Here is a 22,975-nt window from a genome sequence, read left to right as displayed (position 1 = left end):
CTTTCCCTCTTAAGAAAGGTATATATGAATTTACCCAACTTGCTCAAGCAGGGTTTTTGTTTTCTTTTCTTTGGGCATATATGCTGAGTTGAACAGTCTATCATCAGCATCACCTTGGGTTAATGCTTCTTTATACTCACCAATGTCATGTAATTCAAGGCATTGGGAAATGCCTCACAATATTAAATTCCTCACAAAGAAATAATTACATTGTAAAACCAATGATGCCAAAGCAGTATTTGCCATTTGTCCTCAATCCTAGTGTTTGACAACATTTAAAAAGTTCTTGAAGTTAAGGTAACTGAGAAAGCCGTGTCTTGAAATGGAAAGAGCACTGGACGTGGGGATCACAAGTGTAATCTCTTCTGCTGCTTGACTTTGTGGGCTAGGGCAAGTTCTGAAACCGTGTACTCAATTAGAAAATGAAGAAGGTAGTTGAGATGATTTCTGAGGTCTTTTCTGCACTTCATATTCTGAGTCTAAATGTTTATTTTTTGGTTTCAGTTGGGAGTTCCAAAAATGAAAATTGCCTTAAGGGAAGGAAAAAAGATAAACGTTTAATACTATTTCTCAATCTGCTTACTATTTCATCTCTCTTATGGTTTGGATATAGGATTCTGGGTATAAGATTATATAGGATGGCTTTAAGATTGGTGGAGACCAAACGGTTAATAAAGCAATGCTCAATTGGAGGATTGGGAATGGTTGGTGTACTTTGTCCCCACCGCCCCCTAAGTCCTGATTCACAGTGAGCCACGGTTTCTAGTAGGCATACTTCATTACTTTGCACTGTGTTAGGGTGGGAAAAGATTATTGCTCATTGTATGCATATGACCACTCACTGTCCCAAATCACTGGGTGTAATTAAGCATGGCAGTGGCTGAGATGAAACACTGCGTTGAAGTCCTACAGATGGCATTCATTCCTAATTTCTTTGTAACCTGAGACATTTCCCGTGTTCCTGCCCTCTAGAGGAATGGAAGGCACAGCCATTTCACACAGTCTGAGGTCTGTTTCTCCTCAGTTGCTATCCAGATCTCGGAGTATGACCTGAGTCTCTGTCTGCTTGGTACCCATTTTCAGCTGTGCTTTATGGAATCTTGCTTCATGTTTAATTTAGAGCCAGCAGTGTCTTGGCAAATACCAACTGTTTCTTCAGACTGTTCCACATTTTCTCTTTCCTCCTAAAGTGTGCACTTCACTGGCCAGTACTTTGTGGCTGTTCCCCATGAACTGCAGAGGAATAGGGAAGTAATCTCTCCTATCACATCTCTAGTGAGAGAAACAAATAGCATGATGAATATAAATAAGCATACATTTTATAGAGAAATATGTCTAATTTTCTAACAGGACTGTGAAGGAGGAGCAAAGAGAAAATTTCTAGCTAAGAAAAGGGACTTAAACCCTAAGCGAGAGGCTGAGTCCTGCTTGGTTTTTGGACCGTCCTGGCCTGAGCAAGGGCACCATGGTATGGAGTAGTGCATGTGGTTGATTCTGTCACTTAATGCTCAGTAACTAAACAGAAATAAAATGTATTTCATTGTAGCTAATGCTATATTTGATGGTAAACATCTTCGATCAAGAAGTGCAGTTATGGGGCTTCCCTGGTGGCGCAGTGGTTGAGAGTCCGCCTGCCGATGCAGGGGACACAGATTCGTGCCCCGGTCCAGGAAGATCCCACATGCCGCGGAGCGGCTGGGCCCGTGAGCCATGGCCGCTGAGCCTGCGCGTCCAGAGCCTGTGCTCCGCAACGGGAGAGGCCGCAGCAGTGAGAGGCCCACGTACCGCAAAAAAAAAAAAAAAGAAGTGAGTTATGAATAAGTCATGGGCGTGTAATGTACAGCACAATGACTAGTTAACTCACACAGTTAATAATACTGTATTTTTTAAAAAGTGATTTGGTTCTAAAGAAATACATTCAGGCTGAGGTTATGTGGCATTTAATCTGTCTCAAGACTTAAGTCATTTTTATTGTGTAAAAACAAGGTCCCCTTACATCGTGTGATGATTATCCTGTGACTTCTGCAGGAGAGTATGTATTGACATTGACCAACTAAGGCTCCTAGCTGAGGCTGGCATTTCTCACCTAAAGAGTTTATTCTTGTATCAACAGTAGTACATTATTCTTTTATCAAACTATACAGTGTGCTTTCCTCTAACATGCCTTCCTTCCCACACAGTCCCCCAAATGAAAACCTAACCTCCAGAAAGTCGACCCTCTAGCAGAGTGTCTTCCATGTTTCTGCTCTTCTCTGAAATCTCACATCCACTCAAAGAAGCATAAGAAACATCTGTTCACTCTGCTGTCCTCTCTCGGCAGGTGGAGCAGTTCTGGAGGTTTTACAGCCACATGGTACGTCCCGGGGACCTGACAGGCCACAGTGACTTCCATCTCTTCAAAGAAGGAATTAAACCCATGTGGGAGGTGAGAACTGAAAGCCTCAGACTGCTTTTCTGAGCAAGTTTTTTGTTTTGGGGGTTTTTTGTTTGTTTGGTTTGGTTTTTTTAAATTTTTTTATTCGTTTTTAAAGCCATGTCAAAATTGAAAGTATTTTATAGTCTTCTCGGGACTTCCCTGGCAGTCCAGTGGTTAAGACTGTGCGCTTCCACTGCAGGGGGTGCAGGTTTGATCCCTGGTCGGGCAACAAAGATCCTGCGTGCCTCGCGGTGCTGCCAAAAAATAAAAAAAAAATTTTTTTTAATTCTGAAGAAGTATTTTAAAGTCTTCTCTGAAAGCTGCGTCACTATTTGGTCCCTTGGAAATGGGACCTCTAGGAAAAGGCACTGATTCCATTGTTTGTCTGTGTGGATGGTTTTCAAAGATTGTTTTATCACTAACATGGTATTATAACAACATTAAAGGATTTTTTAAAATTACTCTTCCCATAGAACTGGTTTTGTGTGTGTGTAATATATTACCATAGGGTACATATGATTAAAGTGAGTAAAAATAAGCTTATGGGCAGCAACTGGAGACCCAGAGCTGAGCACTATGATCTCTTTGCTGTAGCCTATCTTCTCTATTCTGATGCGAGAGTGTTTTTCTAGAAGACAAACGGGATCACCCACACATACCCCAGTTAAAAATCTTATGCAGCTCTCCATCACACACGTGATCTTGCACCTAATTACCTTTCAGGACTTGTCACCCATCATCTCTAAATCCTCCCTTCGCTGTAGCTAGACCTTCCTCTTTGCATCTCTGTCTCACAGTCAGAGTTTGCACACTGCCATATTCTTCCCAGTGCCTGCAGAGCCCTTCACCTGCTTTACCTGGCTAACTCCTGTGTCCCTCAAGACCCGGCTTAAATGTTTTCCTCTTCTTGGGTGTTTCTGTCATGTTCTTTCTGAACTACCTATGCATATCTCTGTTACAGCAGTACTTGTCAAACTGTACTGCTGTAATTAATTTTCTTGTCTATCTTCTTCACTAGACTGGATCTAGGTAGAGACTGTGGCTTCATGTCTGTATTTGGGACATGGTAACTCTTGATAAACTTCTGGCGAATGAAGTAAGGAGTGATCTGTGTTTGAAATCTGACATCATTTCATTTTGATGTAGTTCTGAAAAAAGAGGATGATGATGATGAAGATTATCATTTTGGCTACGCCGCGGCTTGCGGGATCTTAGTTCCCCGACCAGGGATCGAACCTGGGGCCCCGGCAGTGAAAGTGCCAAGCCCTAACCACTGCACCGCCGGGGAATTCCCAAGAGAGGATTATTCTTAAAGGGTCCGTTTGGCCATTTTTTCCTATAGAGTTGAATAATTGGGAAGCAACAAGACTTCTTAGTGATCAAGGGATCGTTGGCCCTAAAGCAAAAGCAAAAGAGCTGTGAAACCATATTTTAACTTTAAATGCTTTCTCCCTTTTCACAGGATGATGCAAATAAAAATGGTGGAAAGTGGATTATTCGGCTGCGGAAGGGCTTGGCGTCCCGTTGCTGGGAGAATCTCATCCTGGCCATGCTGGGGGAACAGTTCATGGTCGGGGAGGAGATCTGTGGGGCTGTGGTCTCTGTCCGGTTTCAGGTAAGCCACCCCACGGGCAGGTCTGCTTCGCATGTTGCCTTTACTCTTCTCACTGCCTCCGATTTGCTTTGATGATTCCTTCTGTCGTTCCTCCTGTAGGAGGACATTATTTCAATATGGAATAAGACTGCCAGCGACCAAGCCACCACAGCCCGCATCCGGGATACGCTTCGGCGAGTGCTTAACCTACCTCCCAACACCATTATGGAATACAAAACCCACACCGACAGCATCAAGTACGTGTTGTGGGGGCTTGCGGGGGGCGTGTCCCTAAGTTTAGCAAAAGTAGGTCCTTAGTTGGGCCCAGAGGAATGTGGTCGTACGGAGACTGACGTCAGGAGAAGGGACAGACCAGTCTTCCCCTAGCCCTTCTGGCCGCTGTGGCAGTTCTTTGCTGCCGAGGGTCCCTGTGCACCGACACTGTGGGGTGCTTTGTGCGAGAGAGAGCCCTTCTGCAGAATCCCAGTTGCACTGCCTGGGCTGGCTTTATTTACACAGGCAGGCTTGTCTTTCACGCACTAACCACTGTCGTAAAATGAAAGACAAAGTGCTCTTTTTCTTGCTGTTTTTTAAGATAATTTCACCGAACAGTAAGGCCCTCCTCCCTGTCTGCCCCTCTCTCCACTTTTGCACGTCTTTTTAACTTGTTAGCTTCCGTCTGTCTTCTTTGTCCTGGGAAATCGACTTCGTATCAGGAGTGCTGACTCCATTTCCTTGTGTGTAGAGCTGAACTCGTAGAGGCGGCAGAGTAGCGTGTTTGTGGGAGTAGAAGCTAAGGGGAGCGTGGGTGCCGAAGGGGGAATCAGCTTTGCAGTCTACCTGAGACTCAGGGAAGTGGGGCTGGACGTCCACAAACGAGAATCACTGGCTAGGGTTGCTCCTTCAGTGATTGAATGTCATAAATAAATCCAGGTTATTCTGAAAACGTGTGGGGAGTGGCTGTTAGATTTTTCTCACAACTGGAGGGAGAGCGAGCCAACTAGGAGTCAGGCCTTGGAGGTCTAGTTCTCTCCTTTGACTCTGATATCAGTGTGTGCCTTTGAAAAGTCTCTCTGCCGCTCCGCTTCAGTTTCCCCATCGGAAAATGGGGGATAATAACGCTTTACCCAACAGGGTTGTTTGAGGCTGATTTAATCTTTGTAATTGAAGGTCCTCAGATGGAGAAAGCTCTTACAGGGCCAAGTATTATTGCTCTCATCGTCATCTTTAGCAATAATATCATCATCCTGCTTATTAAAAGCATTACTGGTAGTGAGCCCAGCCATGGTGTTCAGCAGGCAGACCATTTGGGAATCTTTTCCCCCTGAATTTCCAGATCATATTGTGGGTGGAACTGGCTTAAACTAGCTAAGCGCCAGTTTTTAATTGGGAATGCTGCCATAGGAGGTGGTCTGTGTCACATGGCTGGGTGTGGCTCATTGTAGCCACCAACAGTTATTAGCTAGCCATGACCCTGATGGCTTGCCTCGGCAGTCCCGGGTCAGCATTGTTTTTTCCTCTAGGCAGATTTTTCCTGTTCTTTGTTCTGGAATACAAGTAGTTTCTGCCCTCCAGGCAGACTCAGTCTAGGCTGGAGAGACCCACACCTACCTTTTCTAGGACTCTTACATTCAAGGTTCCCAAATGCTCCCCACCCCCATTCCCCCTAGAAGCAACCTTTTCACCTGGATAGGAAAGGGAAAGAGGTATTTTTCAGCTCTCCCCTCTCCACTGTTCTCCCTCTCTAATACCCTGAAGCAGTTCTTCCTGACTTTTGTAGAAACACGTACAAGTCCTTAGAGTCTAGGAGAGCCTTTGGGCTTATTGCTTTAGTCTGCTGCTTGCTGCTTTATCCAGAGGTCTGCCTAGTACTTCAGCCCTGCAGCTACAGGGACCAGAAAACCCTCCTTGATACCTAGATGCTACTTTGCCCGCGCGTCTCCCTCTCTTTCTCTCCCAATGTGCCAACATTTTGCACTTCCACTAGAATGCCAGGCAGGCTGGGCCCCCAAAGGCTCCTTTTTCAAAACCTCTGGAAGCCGCGGTTGAATGTGCCATGACCCTCTCCTTCTCTGGATGGCACCATCATTGAAGCTGGCATCATCGGAGTCTCTTGTTCTGTTGGCGTGCTACCTGGAAGACCCTTCTGTCCCGGACAAGAGGAATCGGAAGAGCATTTTATGTTTTAAGAACAGGCTGACACGCAGCAGCTACAACAGCAGCTGAGATCACTTAATAAACGGTGCTAAACTAGCTTGTCTCATGCTCTTGCTCTTTATGGTGCATCAAAGAAGTGGCCTTTCAGACTGACTGTCACCACATTAAGGAATGGCACAGACTTCTCCGTGGAGGGCCATCCGGGGAACGCAGCCTCATTTTCATAAGCCCATTGTATAACGTCACATGGTATTTTGTTCCAGCTCTGCTGAGGTCCGGCATAACGAGGTGATATCTAGCTCTCAAAATGAGACCCCGTTTTTTTGGTATTTGAATTTTAGTTTCCATCTAGTCATGCTGATGACCAGAACAGAGCGATTTCTGATTTAGAATTCAGCTTGAAAGTCTGTAAGGTTGGAGAGGGGGATCCTTGGCCTTTGCTTTGCTGACTTTGTTTGTCTTACTTCGAAGAAATTTCTTGCTTGGAGGTAAAGCCCTGCTTCCGTCTGTGTGCGGCTGTACGTATAGAGCTTCCTTGCTTTGTGTTAATGGGGTTTTCTCACTGTGCCAAAGCCACCCAAGCCACAAGCTCTTTGCCAGCCTTCTCCCTTCTGCTCTCCCCTTAGAGCCAGATCATCTTCCTCTTTGAGCTCGCCCTGCTTGCACGGTCTCAAGGTTCTAGCCCTTCCCTTCCTGCCAGTCCCCAGGGTTGTTGTGCATCAGGACCTGGGGTGGGGAGATGTCTTTGTCCTGCCTGAGTGTGTGCTCCTTAGGGCTTCTGACCATACGTAGCACGTGCCAGCCCCTCATGTGCTTGTGGCTTGGCGTGTATGTGCTACAGCTTGGCCTTCAGGCCCCTCACTTGTATGTAGAATTTCAGCAAGCCTTACGTTACTTTAGGCTTTCTGAGGAGCTGCCACCAAAACCAAAAATGAAACACTTGCCCGCACTAGGCCAGGTTGCCTGATCGCGCCCGTGAAGGTGGCTGTGGGCATAACGTGGAGTTTGCCAGAGTGGCTGTGCTCTTCCATTACGGCAGCAGCGCCCTGAGCTGTACCATCCTCACTGACCATCGGGCTCCACGTGGCCTGGGATCCCACAGAACACACACTGGGGCTAAAGTGCCCTGGGCTCAGCATCCTGAAGGTGTTCGTGTCGTTGCGTTTTTCTATTACGTACCCCAAATTGGTTGAAGGACCTAGAAGATGGAGATTTGTTGATGTATGGAAATGCCTATTCTCTCTGTTTTCAGCGTTTGTCAAAGAATTACCTTCTACGGCCCTTTCCCTCTTGCCTTCCACTATAACGTTACATGTATTGACCTTAATTTCAGCTAATGTAACTGGTCCAGGGGATGAGCTTGATGTCACCTTCCAAAGTAAGGGTTGATCAGAAAGCACCAAACTGACCCTGAGACCCCTGTGATCCTTGCCACATCTGAACAGAAACCGGAACTGTTCTGCTTTGTTCTGCTCCTTGTGGCTCTCCCACAGGTATGGCTCTGTTTGAGCCAAGGAACAGCAGCTGCTTGGACTTGAGAACTCAAGGGAAATGAGGAAGAAAGAGCCGGCAGTGCCCTCCCACCTACTCTGGAGATTAGGGCTCCCGGAAATGGTGAGGGGCACTTTTTCAGGGGTGGCTTAGATTTCTCAGTCAAGCGTGCCTCCACCTTGCTCTGTTTCAGTCCAGTCTCCAGTGTCCTCCTTCAACTATCTGGTTCTCCCAGGCTTCCCCTGATCACACTGCTTGTGGCCGTTTCCTGCTGCACTCCTGAGAGGCTGCTGCTGCTGCGCACAGGGCGTGACGAGCTGCTTTGCTGCAGAGGGGAAGCTGCCTGCCGCCTCGTACCCTTGCTTATTGCCAACTGTTAGCCCCTTAAGGGTGCGTGGGTCCCACTGAGAAACGTGAAACTGGTTCAATTGAGTGTTAGCTCGGGGGCGTGGCTCTTTCTAATGAGGCCAATCGTAGCTGAGATGTCAGAGATTTGGGTCCTTGCAGGCATCCAGTGATTCACTGTATCCGCCATGTTGAGGACAATCTCATAACACAGCCAGACTTGCAACCCAGAATCATGGGACCACCAGGATAAGACTTGGGGCACAGAGCCATAGAGAGCAGCAGTGCCTTTTGTGAGGAGATTCCTCTTTGGAGTAGTCTCTTGAGTCCCTTCGTGCCTCTGGCCTGGAATGGGAGAGGGAAGACAGGGCCAGCTGCACTCAGTGGGCCACAGTGTTGGGAAGACTGACCAGGCCCCTCTGCAGAGAGAGCTGAGGGTAGGTGACTTCTCTTTATTCATTTATTCTAGAGGAGAAATGGGTCGAATCGGGGGGACTTCACCACGTCTAGATTTCATTGTATTTAAACATTGAACTTTGTAGGCCAGAACCAACCATCCCTTCTCTTGCCATGGCTAAATCATAGCCGGGTGGCACTGGGTCATACCAGCATAATTGCTGGGCTTTGCATTTGTGAAATGTTCCCCCATGCTGATGTTCAAGGTAAAGCCCAGACTAGCAGGAGGCCAAGTTCGTCCATGAATATGAGGGCCAGCTGAGTGCAAGGCTGTGAACTGAGATTTGGGCCAGAGTAAGGGCAAGTACAGAGTTACACAGAAATGAGATCCCTGCTCTCAGAATTTGCTTTCTGGTAAGTGAGCTGGTAAAAAGTGGTCTTTAAAGGACTCATTGTTATCCTGTCATTTGAATCTATTTAGAATGCCCTGTAGGCTATATTAATCTCACGGTAATTTAAAAAAGGCTATTTTTTTTAAGAAACTCAATATACATGACAGTTTTAACATTTAACTTGCTCTTTCTTTACCTTTAAAAGAAATGTTTTAATATTACTAATATGCCTGGGATGCCAGATGGAAAAAAGCTAGAACATTCGCACCTAGTTTTAGGCGTTTGATTTGCCTCTTAGTCAAGCATTAGCCTGTGAGAACCAGCAATTGTACCTGTGACTGTGATCAGCTATTTGATCTCCACTGAATCCATATGAGGAAACTTCTTTGCCCACATTCTTCATGTTGAAGTTTTTACATATGAAGAAAATACTGCTGAAGAAAATGGGAGGGCAGTTTAATACTAAACTGGATTAGAGGGGAACTCTGACATCCATATTTCTGAAGGTTCTTGACACAGAGAACTTCTGTTTGGACTAGTGTAGGGCTTTCTGGAAACAAAAGGATAAATGAGGTGAAGCTTCAACACAGCCATGTAATTTCTTGTTGACACCTAAATTGCTTCAATAGAATTTAAGTCTCACCTTTAGAGCAAGAGAGGGGTTTCCTGGGTCGTTGCCCAAGCGTCAGATTTTGCTTTCTCCTTATCTTCATTTGGAGTGAAGAGTGACATGACCTTCTGACATCACTCGTGGACTCTCAAAGTTCACCACGTTACCATCTCTCCAGAAGGAGCTGTGAAGCAGATGTCTTTCTGTGGAAACTGAGCTTGTGAATTGATAAAGACCGGCATGCTTAAGGGTGCTCTTCCATTTTCCTTCAGTTAACATACATGTATCAGTATTTTGGCAATACTCTCTCTGAAGAAACCATTAACTTCAGATCAATCTCTTATTCCGAGAGATACATCATTAACTTATAAATGCTGCTGTTTACAAGAGGGAAATACTAATGAAACTGATGTGAATATTGCCTGGAAGAATGAATTTGTTGTGCCAGGTCTCTGTATTTAATCCCTTCCTATTTAAAAAAAGAAAAGCTATCTGTAGGAGACGTACTGATAAAATTTATTTTAGTGGTTATAATATTAAACCTGTAGTGAGCTAATAATTTAGCACGTTAAACCCTATATGTTGTCACCATGGGTATATCACCCCTTTAAACCAAGAATGGAATAATTGACAGTAAGGAATTTTAGATTTAAAGACACCAAATTACCCATTTTATATATAATTCCCAGGGAAGTTACCTGACACTTTGTCCCTAAGTGGCTGAAAAATGGTTAAGGCAAAAAGGGAGGACATAAGCTCCTCAGAAAACTTGAGGTGCGTTAGGGCTTCCGGATACACAGGAGATCTAGCTTTCTCCTGGTTTTTGGCCAGCAGTCACCAAGGCCCTGGTCTTTGTGGAGCATCATTCCAAGAGACTCTACCCTCAGTCATATTTCTTATCCCTTTCTAACTCCAATTTCTAAATTAAGTTAATAAGAGTTAAAGTTGTGTTGAGCATTGGCCCTTGGAAGTTTTGAGCTGCTGTGACATATACAACTTAAACTTTAAGATAATAGTTACTTGGGTATTATCAGAAACATGTAACCTGATAAGAATTTGGGTCTGAGTTTAGAAGGGTCAGAAGCTTGGAAATACGAAAGCAGATAAAGTGGTGTAATTTCCTCATTGCGTCTTTGGACATTGTAATGCTGTTGGGTACCTGCCTTTACCGTCAGGGTGAGGCCTGATGAAGAAAGATAGTTTCTGCCACCTGTCCTCAGGGCCCCACGGCAGAAAGCACGGGCTGCCCTTCGCCTCAGGGAATTGGAGGTGTCTCCCGTGGTGGGTGAGCTTAGCTCTGACCTCACTGGTCTCCCCTGTAGACTTGTTGAAGGAGTGGCTCGAAGGACGTGCAAATCCTCTAGGGAGTAGTGAGGGCCAGACTTAGCCAGGAGACGAGCCAGGAGAAGTGCCAGCTGCCCCTGAAAGGTGCCGGCCACCCTGCTAAGCTGAGAGGAAAGTCTAGGAGGAGAACCTCACTGCTGTGCTTCCAGGTATCGGTGGGCTCCACTTGACCTTGAGGGTATCTGAAATGGGATGTGGGTTTATCTTGTCTGTTCTCTCTTTGTTAAAAAGCCTTTGATCTGAATGTACTATTGTGTTTTTTGTCTCTGGTTTGCCAGGGCCTGGGAGGAGTTTCATGGCCTGGTGAACAGCAGCGGCCGCTGATCGGACGCTCCCCCTCTGTCTCTCACACTCAGGGTAGGGCCTTGTCTACCTTCTCTGTTACCTTGTGACATACCTCTCAGCCGTAGGACCCTCTTCCCAAGGGGATGCCCTCTCCCCACTTGCCCCCAGGCTTGCCTCTGCCAGCATTGAGCCTGCTCCAGCCCCTCCTCATTGACTGAGGCCACAGTCTCAGAGGAAACTGCTGAGTCCAAAGCCACTGACTTAGCCTCCCTGGGTCACGTGTCTCCTGGTGAAGTCCTGGGCAGGTCGATGAGCCTCACTACACTTCTGTTTTCTGATTTGGAAAATGAGGTTCCATGGACTAACATGTCTCTGGTGTCTTCGGGTGCCAACATTCCATGATTAGAAATGGACCAGAGATCCATTTCCTTTTGCCCGGACGTGGCCATTTTTAAGCCATCTGACAGTGTCCTGTGACTAATAGGACAGTTCCACAGGCCACAGTATGGGTTAGGTGAGAGGTATGTCTCGTTTGCTGGTGGTGTTTGTCAGTTGTGAGGAAACAAGTGATGGAACTTCTGAGTTTCAGCGGTTAAAGTGAACCGGGGGTAGATGTCAGGGCTGCGTAGGAGGCACGGTTCCAGGTTGTATTGTGGCTAGACCACCACGTGTTTGCTGGCAGAGAGAGACCCTGGGATATCGAAGTCTGGGTCAACTGAAGCATTCACTTTAAGAATATTTGTATTTCAGTTAAGGGAGTTCCAAGTCCATGTCTGTCTCTTTAGCAGAAGGAGTTGAATTGGGTAAATTTATTCTGGATGAGAGGAATGGATAAAAGGACAGTATCTCCATGTGCCCGACCCGAGAGCACATTCCTGGACAGTAACTATCCCCGCCCCAAACCCATCCCTAAGAAATGGAGAATTTCTAAAATGGAAAAAGAACATGTCAGCTGTAGTAGCTACTTCAGAACTCCCCTCTCCCGGGAAGGAAGGGAGGCTTTTTCAAGAAAAGGAGACCTACATTCCTCAGATGGGCTAAAGAGATGGCATGACACTGTGAGGGACAGAAGCGGGTGGCCAGGGGTCTGAGTAATAAACAGTCCCAGAATTCCTATACACTCATGCCACTCATATCTGTTTTATCAATAGTTTAATTCCTTTATTATAAATTCAGCTTCTAGATGATAACATTCGACTTTCAAAATTGCAATTTAAAGAGTTTATCTGTAAAGTATAGTCAATATAGAATTCTGAGGTGGATGAAAAACATGTATCAGCTCTAATACTGATACATTGATTTGTAGGCTGGAAAACAGCAGATATTCAAAATAAATCAGTTAAATGTCCAGAGGCCTGCCGCTATAATGGATTTGTTTTAATAGCATTACCATATTTAATTCTAAGGTTCCTTTTTTTTTTTGCTTTTAATATCCCTAAAATTGGGATGCTTACAATGAATGTGATAAGAAAGGTTTTTGTCGTAGATAATTGGCAGCGTTTACCTCTTAATGGTGGTGCCTTTAAAATTCAACAGCATCTTAGTTTCCATTAAAAAAAAAGCTTTAAAATGAAATTGGAATAGACAGAATGGAAGAAAACTTAAAATTATTCCCTCTCCCCTTAGCTAACACTAAATTCCCCAGGAAAAAGATCTTTGAATTGCTTTGAAAAGTCACATAGTTGTGTAAGTTGCACAATTGCTGTTTTGTAGTCTCTTTGTTCTTTTTGTTGCCCCCCCCAATATCTTTTTTATAGGGCAAATTGAAGGGAGCATTCATGGGTTAGGTGTTCTCCTTGAAGCACAGACTTGGGAGAATGAGAGGAGTATTAGAGTCTAAACAAAAAAAACCCCACTCACTTCATTGTCCTAACAGACTTGAGAAGGACTTCATATTTCACCTTTATTGATTTAACCTTGTAAGTGGTAAAAGGGGTGTTCCAAGAAGATGCGCATACCCAGCTTGTGGTGGTTTGAGCTGCCATTTTAGAGGCCCCAAACTTTAGCTTTCTTGTCCTCCCTCCCTCTTCTCCCTTCCAAGTAGATCATTATCTATGAAGAAATAAAAAACTGCTATTTAAATAATTCTTGAACCACAAATACTTTTCCTCAATTTATCTGATGTTTTGTGACATGACATGTGGCTGCTAATATTTTAGGACTATGTCGTTTGACCTCTATTACCATTACAAATAAACACCGCCCTTTTAACCATGGCTTCAGTAGAAGTCTCAGTTAGCTGCTGGTTTGGGGCGGTCGGGGGGGTGGGGTAGATTCTGGGTCCCTGCATATCTAGGCTGACATGCACAGAAGCAGTGGTCTCTCTTGATGGCGAATGAAGTTGGTGTGGTCGCTCGGTAGAAATGAGAGATTGAAGTTTGCCCTAGTAAACCTAGGGGGTTTGCAATTTTATTTGCTTTTCAGGGAGGGAGAGAGGAGGAAGCCAGAGCTGGCCTGGGCTGGACAGCTGAATAGCCAGAGAATGATTCCCTGAAGACCGTGATGTAAAAATGTTATCATTTCCTTCTAAACGATCTGTTATATCATTGAAAGCCATTGAAAAAACCCAAACCCAGAAACCTTCCCAATAGTCTGCACATTGCTAGGTGCCTGGAGGGTCTAGCTTTCTGGAGCTCAGTCTAGATTGTCTAAATTTTAGTTTGCTTTTAAAAGAAGAGAAGCCCATCTTTTAAAAAGAAAAAAAAAAAAGAAAAATTGCTTGTGGCCTCTGCCACTTCCTGTCTACCTTCTCCCTTTCTCTTAATCTCTCTGTGCCCTGCAGCCTGGGGTGAGGGACATAACTGAGGATTAGTTCCCAGCTGGTTTGAGGTGAACACATTCCTCAGACTAAATTTGGCACCAAGCTCTTCTCAACCCACTTTGTTTTTTTTTAGAAAGGCTGGACCTGAGCCGCCAGCTGCCACCCGCCTGCTTCAGCCTGTCATTGTCAGGAGCCTGTTGCCCACCCTCATTGCTCTTTGTTTTTCTTTATCTCAGACTCTGGAAAAACTCAGCTCGATTCTCCTGGCTTTGTTACTCTGGCCCTCCCCATTTCCATTTTACAAATAAACCTTAGAATGATTCTGACTTCTTAGAGAGATTTCTGACTATGAAGAGATCTGTGGCAACAGAATTAGAGTAAATATTACGTATCTTAGTGGGAAGGTGTTACAGAGCCCTTCAGCTTACCTGCCACCGGGAGGGTTTGTTCTGGCCCAGCCCCAGCACAGTGCAGGAGTTCTCCAGAACGTAGGTGGCTTGCGTATGGTGATGATTAATCCTAAAGATTCTCTTCTTTACATCACTAAACAGCAGAAAGGGCTGAGTCCACATATTTGCCTGCCATCTCTCTTACTCCAGATAAGACAGATAATTCTCCCACAGTCAGAAGATTCTCTGACTCTACCTTCCTGCACCCCTGGCTTTCTAGTCTCCCTGCTGATTGACTTTTGTGATCCAGTTGATCTGTGGGGACGGAGATGGCATCAAAGGGGAAGAAAGAAGCAGCAAATCCTTCTTCCTAACCACTTCTTTGTTATTAGAGGTGTCCTCCGTTGTGCAGACTCTGTCACAGCACAGCATCCCTAAGGGAACTCAAATAGCACACCTCAGTTACACCTGCTTTTCTCTGTCTTATGATCAGATGCATTCTTACTCTTTGCTAGCTTCTTGCAGCCCCTCAGTGGGGTCTGCCCTTTTGAAAGGCCCTTTAAAAAGATGATTACCCCACTAAGTTCTCTTTGTGTTCAGTCTTCAACTCCTTAGATGGAAATCATTGAAATTCTCAATAGCATTGATCATTGAGCTGCATGGTCATGCATGTCAGTTACAAAAATACCAGTGGGCTTTTGAGATAACATCAGTTTCTTCCCAGACAGAGTTCACCCACGCCAGCTCCATCCAGTTTTCCTCTCAGTGTGCTTGTCTGCAGTTATTCTCTGTGTAGTGAGGGCTGTGAGTTACTGTCAGCCTGCCACCATCATGGAGGAGTATCTGTTAGCCAACAGCAGGAGAAAACTGCTGTTTGGCTGGGCTGAGCATATTCCTTCGTCAGTATTAATTCACTCTGGACCAATTGCCAGATACCCTATCAATTGTAGCAATTTTAAGACAGGGCAGTTAAAACCAAAGCTTCTAGAATGTTCCATTAAAATTAAATGGAAGAAATCATTCCAAAATCAGGTTAATGAGAATTTCTGTCTCAAAATTTCAGACAAATTTAAGTCTGAAGCACTGGGCCAGAGCAGTAGATGCAGTGACCTTTAAAGCCCCTTCCAACCCTGGGATTTGGGGATTAAAATGGCGATGCGAACTGCTAAGGTGTTGTTGGATTTCTAGGCTGGAACAGGAGAGGTACTAGTGGGCGGCCAAACCTGTCTGCATCCAATAGGAGGCAACTAAGAAGACATCACAAGATCTGTTACACACACACACGCACGCACGCGTGTGTGCACGTGCTAAGTTTCTAAAGTAAAGTGTACTCAGGCTTCACCTCTTGGAATATCCTTTCATAAGCAGCTATAAGTTTTGAACCAAGGGATTTTTGGTTGGTTGGTTGATTGTTTTGAATATGTAATACAATCTGTGGTTCAATTTTTTTTAAAAAATGCGTGTGCGTGTGTGTGTGTGTGTGTAAGAGAGAAAGAGGTTTCCGTCCCACTCTTTCTCCATCTGCCCAGCTTCCACGGTGTCCCTTCCCCTGCCACCACACCGTCCCAGGTAACAGCGTTTTATTATGTATGACTTCCTTGAGGCAGATATGAGCCTGATTTCCTCCACCCTCGCTGACACAGGAGGCAGCACATCAGGTCCGCACATCGTTCTGCACCTTTTACTGTTAGCAGTTTCTCGCGGCGATCTTTCTATATTAGTAGAGAGTTTCTTTTCCTTTCTTTTTTTTTTTTTTTTTTCGGTGCGCGGGCCTCTCACTGTTGTGGTCTCTGCCGTTGCGGAGCACAGGTTCCGGACGCGCAGGCTCAGCGGCCATGGCTCACGGGCCCAGCCACTCCGCGGCATGTGGGATCTTCCCGGATCGGGGCACAAACCCGTGTCCCCGGCATCGGCAGGCGGACTCTCAACCACTGCGCCACCAGGGAAGCCCTCCCTTTCTTTTTTTTTAAGCTGCACAGTATCCCTTTAATATTTAGTCCCCTAGTAATTAATTTTTAGTCCCCTGTTCACACGCGTTTGGGTTGTTTCTGACCTTTTGTAATTGCAACCAGTTGAGTCCAAGTGGTTGAAGGGACTTGGGAGGCAGGTTGCTGTGTTGGCATTAGATGAGCAAGGAAGGAAGGTCCTGGGGTGTCAGGAGGGCCCGAGAGCTACCGAGGCCAGGTTTCCGTGTGTGTGTGTGTGTGTGTGTGTGGTGTGGTGTGGTGTGTGTGTGTGTGTGTGTGTGTGTGTGTGTGTGTGTGTGTGTTGCCTAGAGATGACCTGTGTATTGAATGCTCTCTTTTCTCCCATTTTTTTCTTTCAGGGACAATTCAAGCTTTCGAAATACAAAAATCACATTGTGAAAGTACACAAGCTGGCAATAATCCTTTTCTGTATGTGTGTGTTTGTCCGAAACGGATGGGAGGTCTCCGGCTGGCCCTTCCATCTGCTCACTGAGGGGACATCCCTGAGCCTCGTGCTCCCCTTTTGCACTCATTCCTGGAGGACGGATTCCGTTAGACACCCTCCAGCATCGCTGACTTTATAAAGCGGAAAAAATGGAAAACGTGACTTTGTAATAGACAAAGTTTTTTTTTAATGGGGTTCTGTTAGGGGAGTTCAGCCTTTCCTTTTTCTGTGTGCTGCCCAGATGCCTCCCGGGCACCCTGTCGTGCTCTCCTCTGCTGTACAAAGGGCGTCGTGACCACGTGTACAAGCCAGAGCTGTCAACTGAGCGTGATCAGTATTATGAATGTCTGTGCATCCAGGAAAAGCTTTTTGTTGGAGAGTCCCGGAATAGCTATAAATGCTGTCTTCTAGATCTGCCATTAAATTATTGGGACGTTTTGTTTATTTCACGCCCCTCTTCCCCCAAGCCCACCACTTTCGGAAAATGTGTTACTGATTTTGTATTGTCTCCTGCCTTATGCCCTCCAGTCTTCCCTCCTGTGGGACTCTTTCCTTTTAGGCACTGCTGCACTTAGAAGTTTAATCCAGTGGGCTACACTGGTTTCACTGAGGCGACTTAGAAGGTATGACTTCATAAGTTAAACCGGAGCAGAATCCAGTTTAATGAGGAGCTAGGTTATAATAGAGTTTCCAAGTACAGGAGTAGGAGCTGAGGGCAGTTTCTGAAACCGTTTTCCCGGATGAGCAGGGCCTGTGTGTCCAGCCTGTTTCTGTGGGTTCTTGCATGCCTCTGATTGAGGAAGGAAAGCAAAAGCTGGTTGTTGCCAGGTATTAACACAATATGGTGAATTCTATGATCCGGAAACTGGGACATCTGAAGAAAAGGTGACCGTGATGGATGGCTTTCTTTGCATGGCTATACCTGTCTGCAGTGGTTGGAGAAACCTACTTTCAGTCCTCATCACCTGGTATACGTGTTAGCAGATGCGTGCCGATCCAGGATGCCTGGACAGAAACCTTGCAGCTGCTGCCGGCAGGCTCTGAAAATGACCAGGCACACTTCAGAGAAGCTGGGTGATCTGACTCCAGAAGGACTGAAATCAGAGAGGTCAAAGAGCACCTAGGGTTGAAATAAGTACCGAGGACCAGTCCTACAGCAACCTCCAAGGAGCACCGTCTTACTTGGCTCTTGTGAGCAGGGATCGCAGTACCTTAAATTAAGGCCTCTCCTAAAACCTATCCTTGCAGGCCAGGGGGCCTTAGCCACCTGGTCGCAGAGAAATCATATGAGAGTAACAGGCATTTCCTTATTGTATTTATATTACTGTCTGCCTACTTTCCAACTCCTGAACGCCCTGGAATTACCCACTGTCTTGGGATGTTTTTTCCTAAAAGAACGGGAGTATAGAGCCAAAAGGGAGGTGCTTCCATTACAGGTGAAGTTAGATCAGATAAGATCTAGCAGTGACTTAAACTCCAGGAATATGAAGAATAAATTCTAGTGCCCAGACAGTTGTGAAGGGCTCAAATAGCGGAGTAACATCGGCTAAAATGGAGAGCAAAGGCTGCCTTCTGAGTTTAGACCCAGGGAGGTCTTCAGTTTTGCCTAAACTCAGATTTGCCATGAAGATTCCAAAGAGAGCAGATGTTTGGATTTGCCCTCCTTTGGGTGTCTGCCTATTATTAGTGTGTGAGTGTGGGTGCATATGTGTATAACGTTCGTGAGTGAGGGTTTCGTCAGGCCGAGTGTTATGGTGTATTGTCCATATTTGTGTTTACTTTTTTCTTTTATCTCATTTGTTCAGATTTTTTAATCTCTTGTGTTTTCTAGAGCTGCACATGCCTCCCCCACCAACCTTTTCTTTGCGGTATTCAAAAGTTATTTTTTTCCCATCAAACACATGCTGGCTAGAGCAAGAGTTATTTCTGCTAGGCAGCGTCTTACCCCCAGAGCTCTCCAGATCTGCCTAACAGCTTTAAATCGGGGATTGAAGAGTCAGTTTTTCCAAGCCACCTGTTTTCCACGTTAGCTTGCGAGGTCTTTTCAACTCTTTTTGACTCCATGTGCCTCTGCTACACTGAGATAGGACACAGTTACGGTTACAGTATCACCAGTTCTAGAGACGAAGGAGAAAAGGTGCACCAGAGCCAACCTAGCAGACGTGTCAGGTTGCTGCTGGGAGGTGGGGCGTCACTGTCCCCTTTGCACAGGCAGGCTGTTTCCAGGACCCCTCAGAAACTGGTCCCCACTCCTCTCCAGGGCTCTTCTCATCTTACCCCTCTACTCACGTGTGTGTGTGTGTTTCCCTGTGACATTGGCAGTGACAATAATTTCCCACCCAGAGAGAAGCTTGTGGTTCACGATGCTCTAAGAATGAATTTCCAGGTGTAAGCCAGTGGAGGAGCAGAAGCTGTGACAGGAGTGAGTCAGTGCTGCACTTTCAGAGCAGTTGTGTACTGCAGTAATAAATGGAGAACATCAGCAAGAACCTGGTTGTGGACTCTTGAATGCAATGGAAATGGGGACACGGGTCGTTTGTTACTGCTGCTTCTGCCCTTCAGTGCATGGGTCTTCATTTTAAACGCATTCCAGAACAAAATAATGTGGGATAGTCCAGACACTGCAGTATCATTGACATAAGTGCATCATAAAACTATTCTCTGATTGAAATTAATCGTTGCCATAGCAATTTACTTTTTTTTTTTTTTTTTGGTATGCGGGCCTCTCACTGTTGTGGCCTCTCCTGTTGCAGAGCACAGGCTCCGGACGCGCAGGTTCAGTGGCCATGGCTCACGGGCCTTGCCGCTCCACGGCATGTGGGATCTTCCCGGACCGGGGCACAAACCCGTGTCCACTGCATCGGCAGGCAGACTCTCAACCACTGCGCCACCAGGGAAGCCCGCAATTTACATTTTTAATATCAAAATATAGTTGTTAATTCTAATTCTTCTAAATTTAGGACGAGGAATATTGGAATGGAAGGGAGTTCAAAGGAAGGTTTAGATTTGGAAGTAAGAAATCACCCCAGGCCACCTCTATTCCTTGATAATTTACTTTTTTTTAAAAAAACATCTTTATTGGAGTATAATTGCTTTACAATGGTGTGTTAGTTTCTGCTTTATAACAAAGTGAATCAGTTATACATATACACATGTTCCCATATCTCTTCCCTCTTGCATCTCCCTCCCTCCCACCCTCCCTATCCCACCCCTCCAGGCGGTCACAAAGCACCGAGCTGATCTCCCTGTGCTATGCGGCTGCTTCCCACTAGCTCTCTATTCTACGTTTGGTAGTGTATATATGTCCACGCCACTCTCTCACTTTGTCACAGCTTACCCTTCCCCCTCCCCACATCCTCAAGTCCATTCTCTAGTAGGTCTGTGTCTCCATTCGCATCTTACCCCTAGGTTCTTCATGACCTTTTTTTTTTCTTAGATTCCATATACATGTGTTAGCATACGGTATTTGCTTTTCTCTTTCTAACTTACTTCACTCTGTATGACAGACTCTAGGTCCATCCACCTCACTACAAATAACTCAATTTCGTTTCTTTTTATGGCTGAGTAATATTCCATTGTATTGCCATTGCCACATCTTTATCCATTCATCCGATGATGGACACTTAGGTTGCTTCCATGTCCTGGCTATTGTAAATAGAGCTGCAATGAACATTTTGGTACATGACTCTTTGAATTATGGTTTTCTCAGGGTATATGCCCAGTAGTGAGATTGCTGGGTCATATGGTAGTTCTATTTGTAGTTTTTAAAGGAACCTCCATACTGTTCTCCATAGTGGCTGCATCAATTTACATTCCCACCAGCAGTGCAAGAGTGTTCCCTTTTTTCCACACCCTCTCCAGCATTTATTGTTTCTAGATTTTTTTTTTACATCTTCATTGGAGTATAATTGCTTAACAATGGTGTGTTAGTTTCTACTTTATAACAAAGTGAATCAGTTATACATATACATATGTTCCCATATCCCCTCCCTCTTGCGTCTCCCTCCCACCCTCCCTATCCCACCCCTCCAGGCGGTCACAAAGCACCGAGCTGATCTCCCTGTGCTATGCGGCTGCTTCCCACTATCTATCTACCTTACGTTTGGTAGTGTATATATGTCCACGCCACTCTCTCGCTTTGTCACAGCTTACCCTTCCCCCTCCCCACATCCTCAAGTCCATTCTCTAGTAGGTCTGTGTCTTTATTTCTGTCTTACCCCTAGGTTCTTCATGACATTTTTTTTCTTCTTAAATTCCATATATATATGTTAGCATACAGTATTTGTCTTTCTCTTTCTGACTTACTTCACTGTGTATGACACACTCTAGGTCTATCCACCTCATTACAAATAGCTCAATTTCGTTTCTTTTTATGGCTGAGTAATATTCCATTGTATATATGTGCCACATCTTCTTTATCCATTCATCCGATGATGGACACTTAGGTTGCTTCCACCTCCGGGCTATTGCAAATAGGGCTGCAATGAACATTTTGGTACATGTCTCTTTTTGAATTATGGTTTTCTCAGGGTATATGCCCAGTAGTGGGATTGCTGGGTCATATGGTAGTTCTATTCGTAGTTTTTTAAGGAACCTCCATACTGTTCTCCATAGTGGCTGTACCAATTCACATTCCCACCAGCAGTGAAAGAGTGTTCCCTTTTTTCCACACCCTCTCCAGCATTTATTGTTTCTAGATTTTTTGATGATGGCCATTCTGACTGGTGTGAGATGATATCTCATTGTACTTTTGATTTGCATTTCTCTAATGATTAAAGACGTTGAGCATTCTTTCATGTGTTTGTTGGCAGTCTGTATATCTTCTGTGGAGAAATGTCTATTTAGGTCTTCTGCCCATTTTTGGATTGGGTTGTTTGTTTTTTTGTTATTGAGCTGCATGAGCTGCTTATAAATTTTGGAGATTAATCCTTTGTCAGTTGCTTCATTTGCAAATATTTTCTCCCATTCTGAGGGTTGTCTTTTGGTCTTGTTTATGGTGTCCTTTGCTGTGGAAAAGCTTTTAAGTGTCATTAGGTCCCATGTGTTTATTTTTGTCTTTATTTCCATTTCGCTAGGAGGTGGGTCAAAAAGGATCTTGCTGTGATTTATGTCATAGAGTGTTCTGCCTATGTTTTCCTCTAAGAGTTTGATAGTGTCTGGCCTTACATTTAGGTCTGTAATCCATTTTGAGCTTATTTTTGTGTATGGTGTTAGGGAGTGATCTAATCTCATACTTTTACATGTCCCTATCCAGTTTTCCCAGCACCACTTATTGAAGAGACTGTCCTTTCTCCACTGTACATTCCTGCCTCCTTTATCAAAGATAAGGTGACCATATGTGCGTGGGTTTATCTCTGGGCTTTCTATCCTGTTCCATTGATCTATCTTTCTGTTTTTGTGCCAGTACAATACTGTCTTGATTACTATAGCTTTGTAGTATAGTATGAAGTCAGGGAGCCTGATTCCTCCAGCTCCATTTTTCGTTCTCAAGATTGCTTTGGCTATTCAGGGTCTTTTGTGTTTCCATACAAATTGTGAAATTTTTTGTTCTAGTTCTGTGAAAAATGCCAGTGGTAGTTTGATAGGGATTGCACTGAATCTGTAGATTGCTTTGGGTAGTAGAGTCATTTCCACAATGTTGATTCTTCCAATCCAAGAACATGGTATATCTCTCCATCTATTTGTATCATCTTTAATTTCTTTCATCAGTGTCTTATAATTTTCTGCATACAGGTCTTTTGTCTCCTTAGGTAGGTTTATTCCTAGATATTTTATTCTTTTTGTTGCAATGATAAATGGGAGTGTTTTCTTGATTTCACTTTCAGATTTTTCATCATTAGTATATAGGAATGCCAGAGATTTCTGTGCATTAATTTTGTATCCTGCTACTTTACCAAATTCTTTGATTAGCTCTGGTAGTTTTCTGGTAGCATCTTTAGGATTCTCTATGTATAGTATGTCATCTGCAAACAGTGACAGCTTTACTTCTTCTTTTCTGATTTGGATTCCTTTTATTTCCTTTTCTTCTCTGATTGCTGTTGCTAAAACTTCCAAAACTATGTTGAATAAGAGTGGTGAGAGTGGGCAACCTTGTCTTGTTCCTGATCTTAGTGGAAATGGTTTCAGTTTTTCACCATTGAGGACGATGTTGGCTGTGGGTTTGTTATATATGGCCTTTATTATGTTGAGGAAAGTTCCCTCTACGCCTACTTTCTGCAGGGTTTTTATCATAAATGGGTGTTGAATTTTGTCAAAAGCTTTCTCTGCATCTATTGAGATGATCATATGGTTTTTCTCCTTCAATTTGTTAATATGGTTTATCACACTGATTGATTTGCATATATTGAAGAATGCTTGCATTCCTGGAATAAACCCCACTTGAT

At 44.7% G+C, this 22,975-nt stretch overlaps 1 protein-coding gene across 4 annotated transcripts in view; it reads left to right on the top strand.

The window, feature by feature from the left end:
• EIF4E2 (eukaryotic translation initiation factor 4E family member 2) overlaps positions 1 to 19,167 on the top strand; it is a 29,160-nt gene extending 9,993 nt beyond the window's left edge. For 2 of the 4 annotated variants that reach the window (XM_060106457.1, XM_060106458.1), the window contains 4 exons: positions 2,321 to 2,425; positions 3,879 to 4,031; positions 4,131 to 4,267; positions 5,998 to 6,263. In XM_060106457.1, coding sequence (XP_059962440.1) covers positions 2,321 to 2,425; positions 3,879 to 4,031; positions 4,131 to 4,267; positions 5,998 to 6,070 — 468 coding nt within the window. In that variant the 3' untranslated portion in view covers positions 6,071 to 6,263. Of the gene's footprint in view, positions 1 to 2,320; positions 2,426 to 3,878; positions 4,032 to 4,130; positions 4,268 to 5,997; positions 6,264 to 11,023; positions 11,103 to 16,506 lie in introns of those variants that run through there. The other 2 variants (XM_060106459.1, XM_060106460.1) reach the window with 2 other exon arrangements.
• Positions 19,168 to 22,975: the final 3,808 nt, after the last annotated feature.

Source organism: Mesoplodon densirostris, chromosome 8 (assembly GCF_025265405.1).
Source record: "Mesoplodon densirostris isolate mMesDen1 chromosome 8, mMesDen1 primary haplotype, whole genome shotgun sequence".
Taxonomy (NCBI): Eukaryota; Metazoa; Chordata; class Mammalia; order Artiodactyla; family Ziphiidae; genus Mesoplodon; species Mesoplodon densirostris.
Note: the sequence above shows the minus strand (reverse complement) of the source record. Positions and strands in the feature narration are given on the sequence as shown.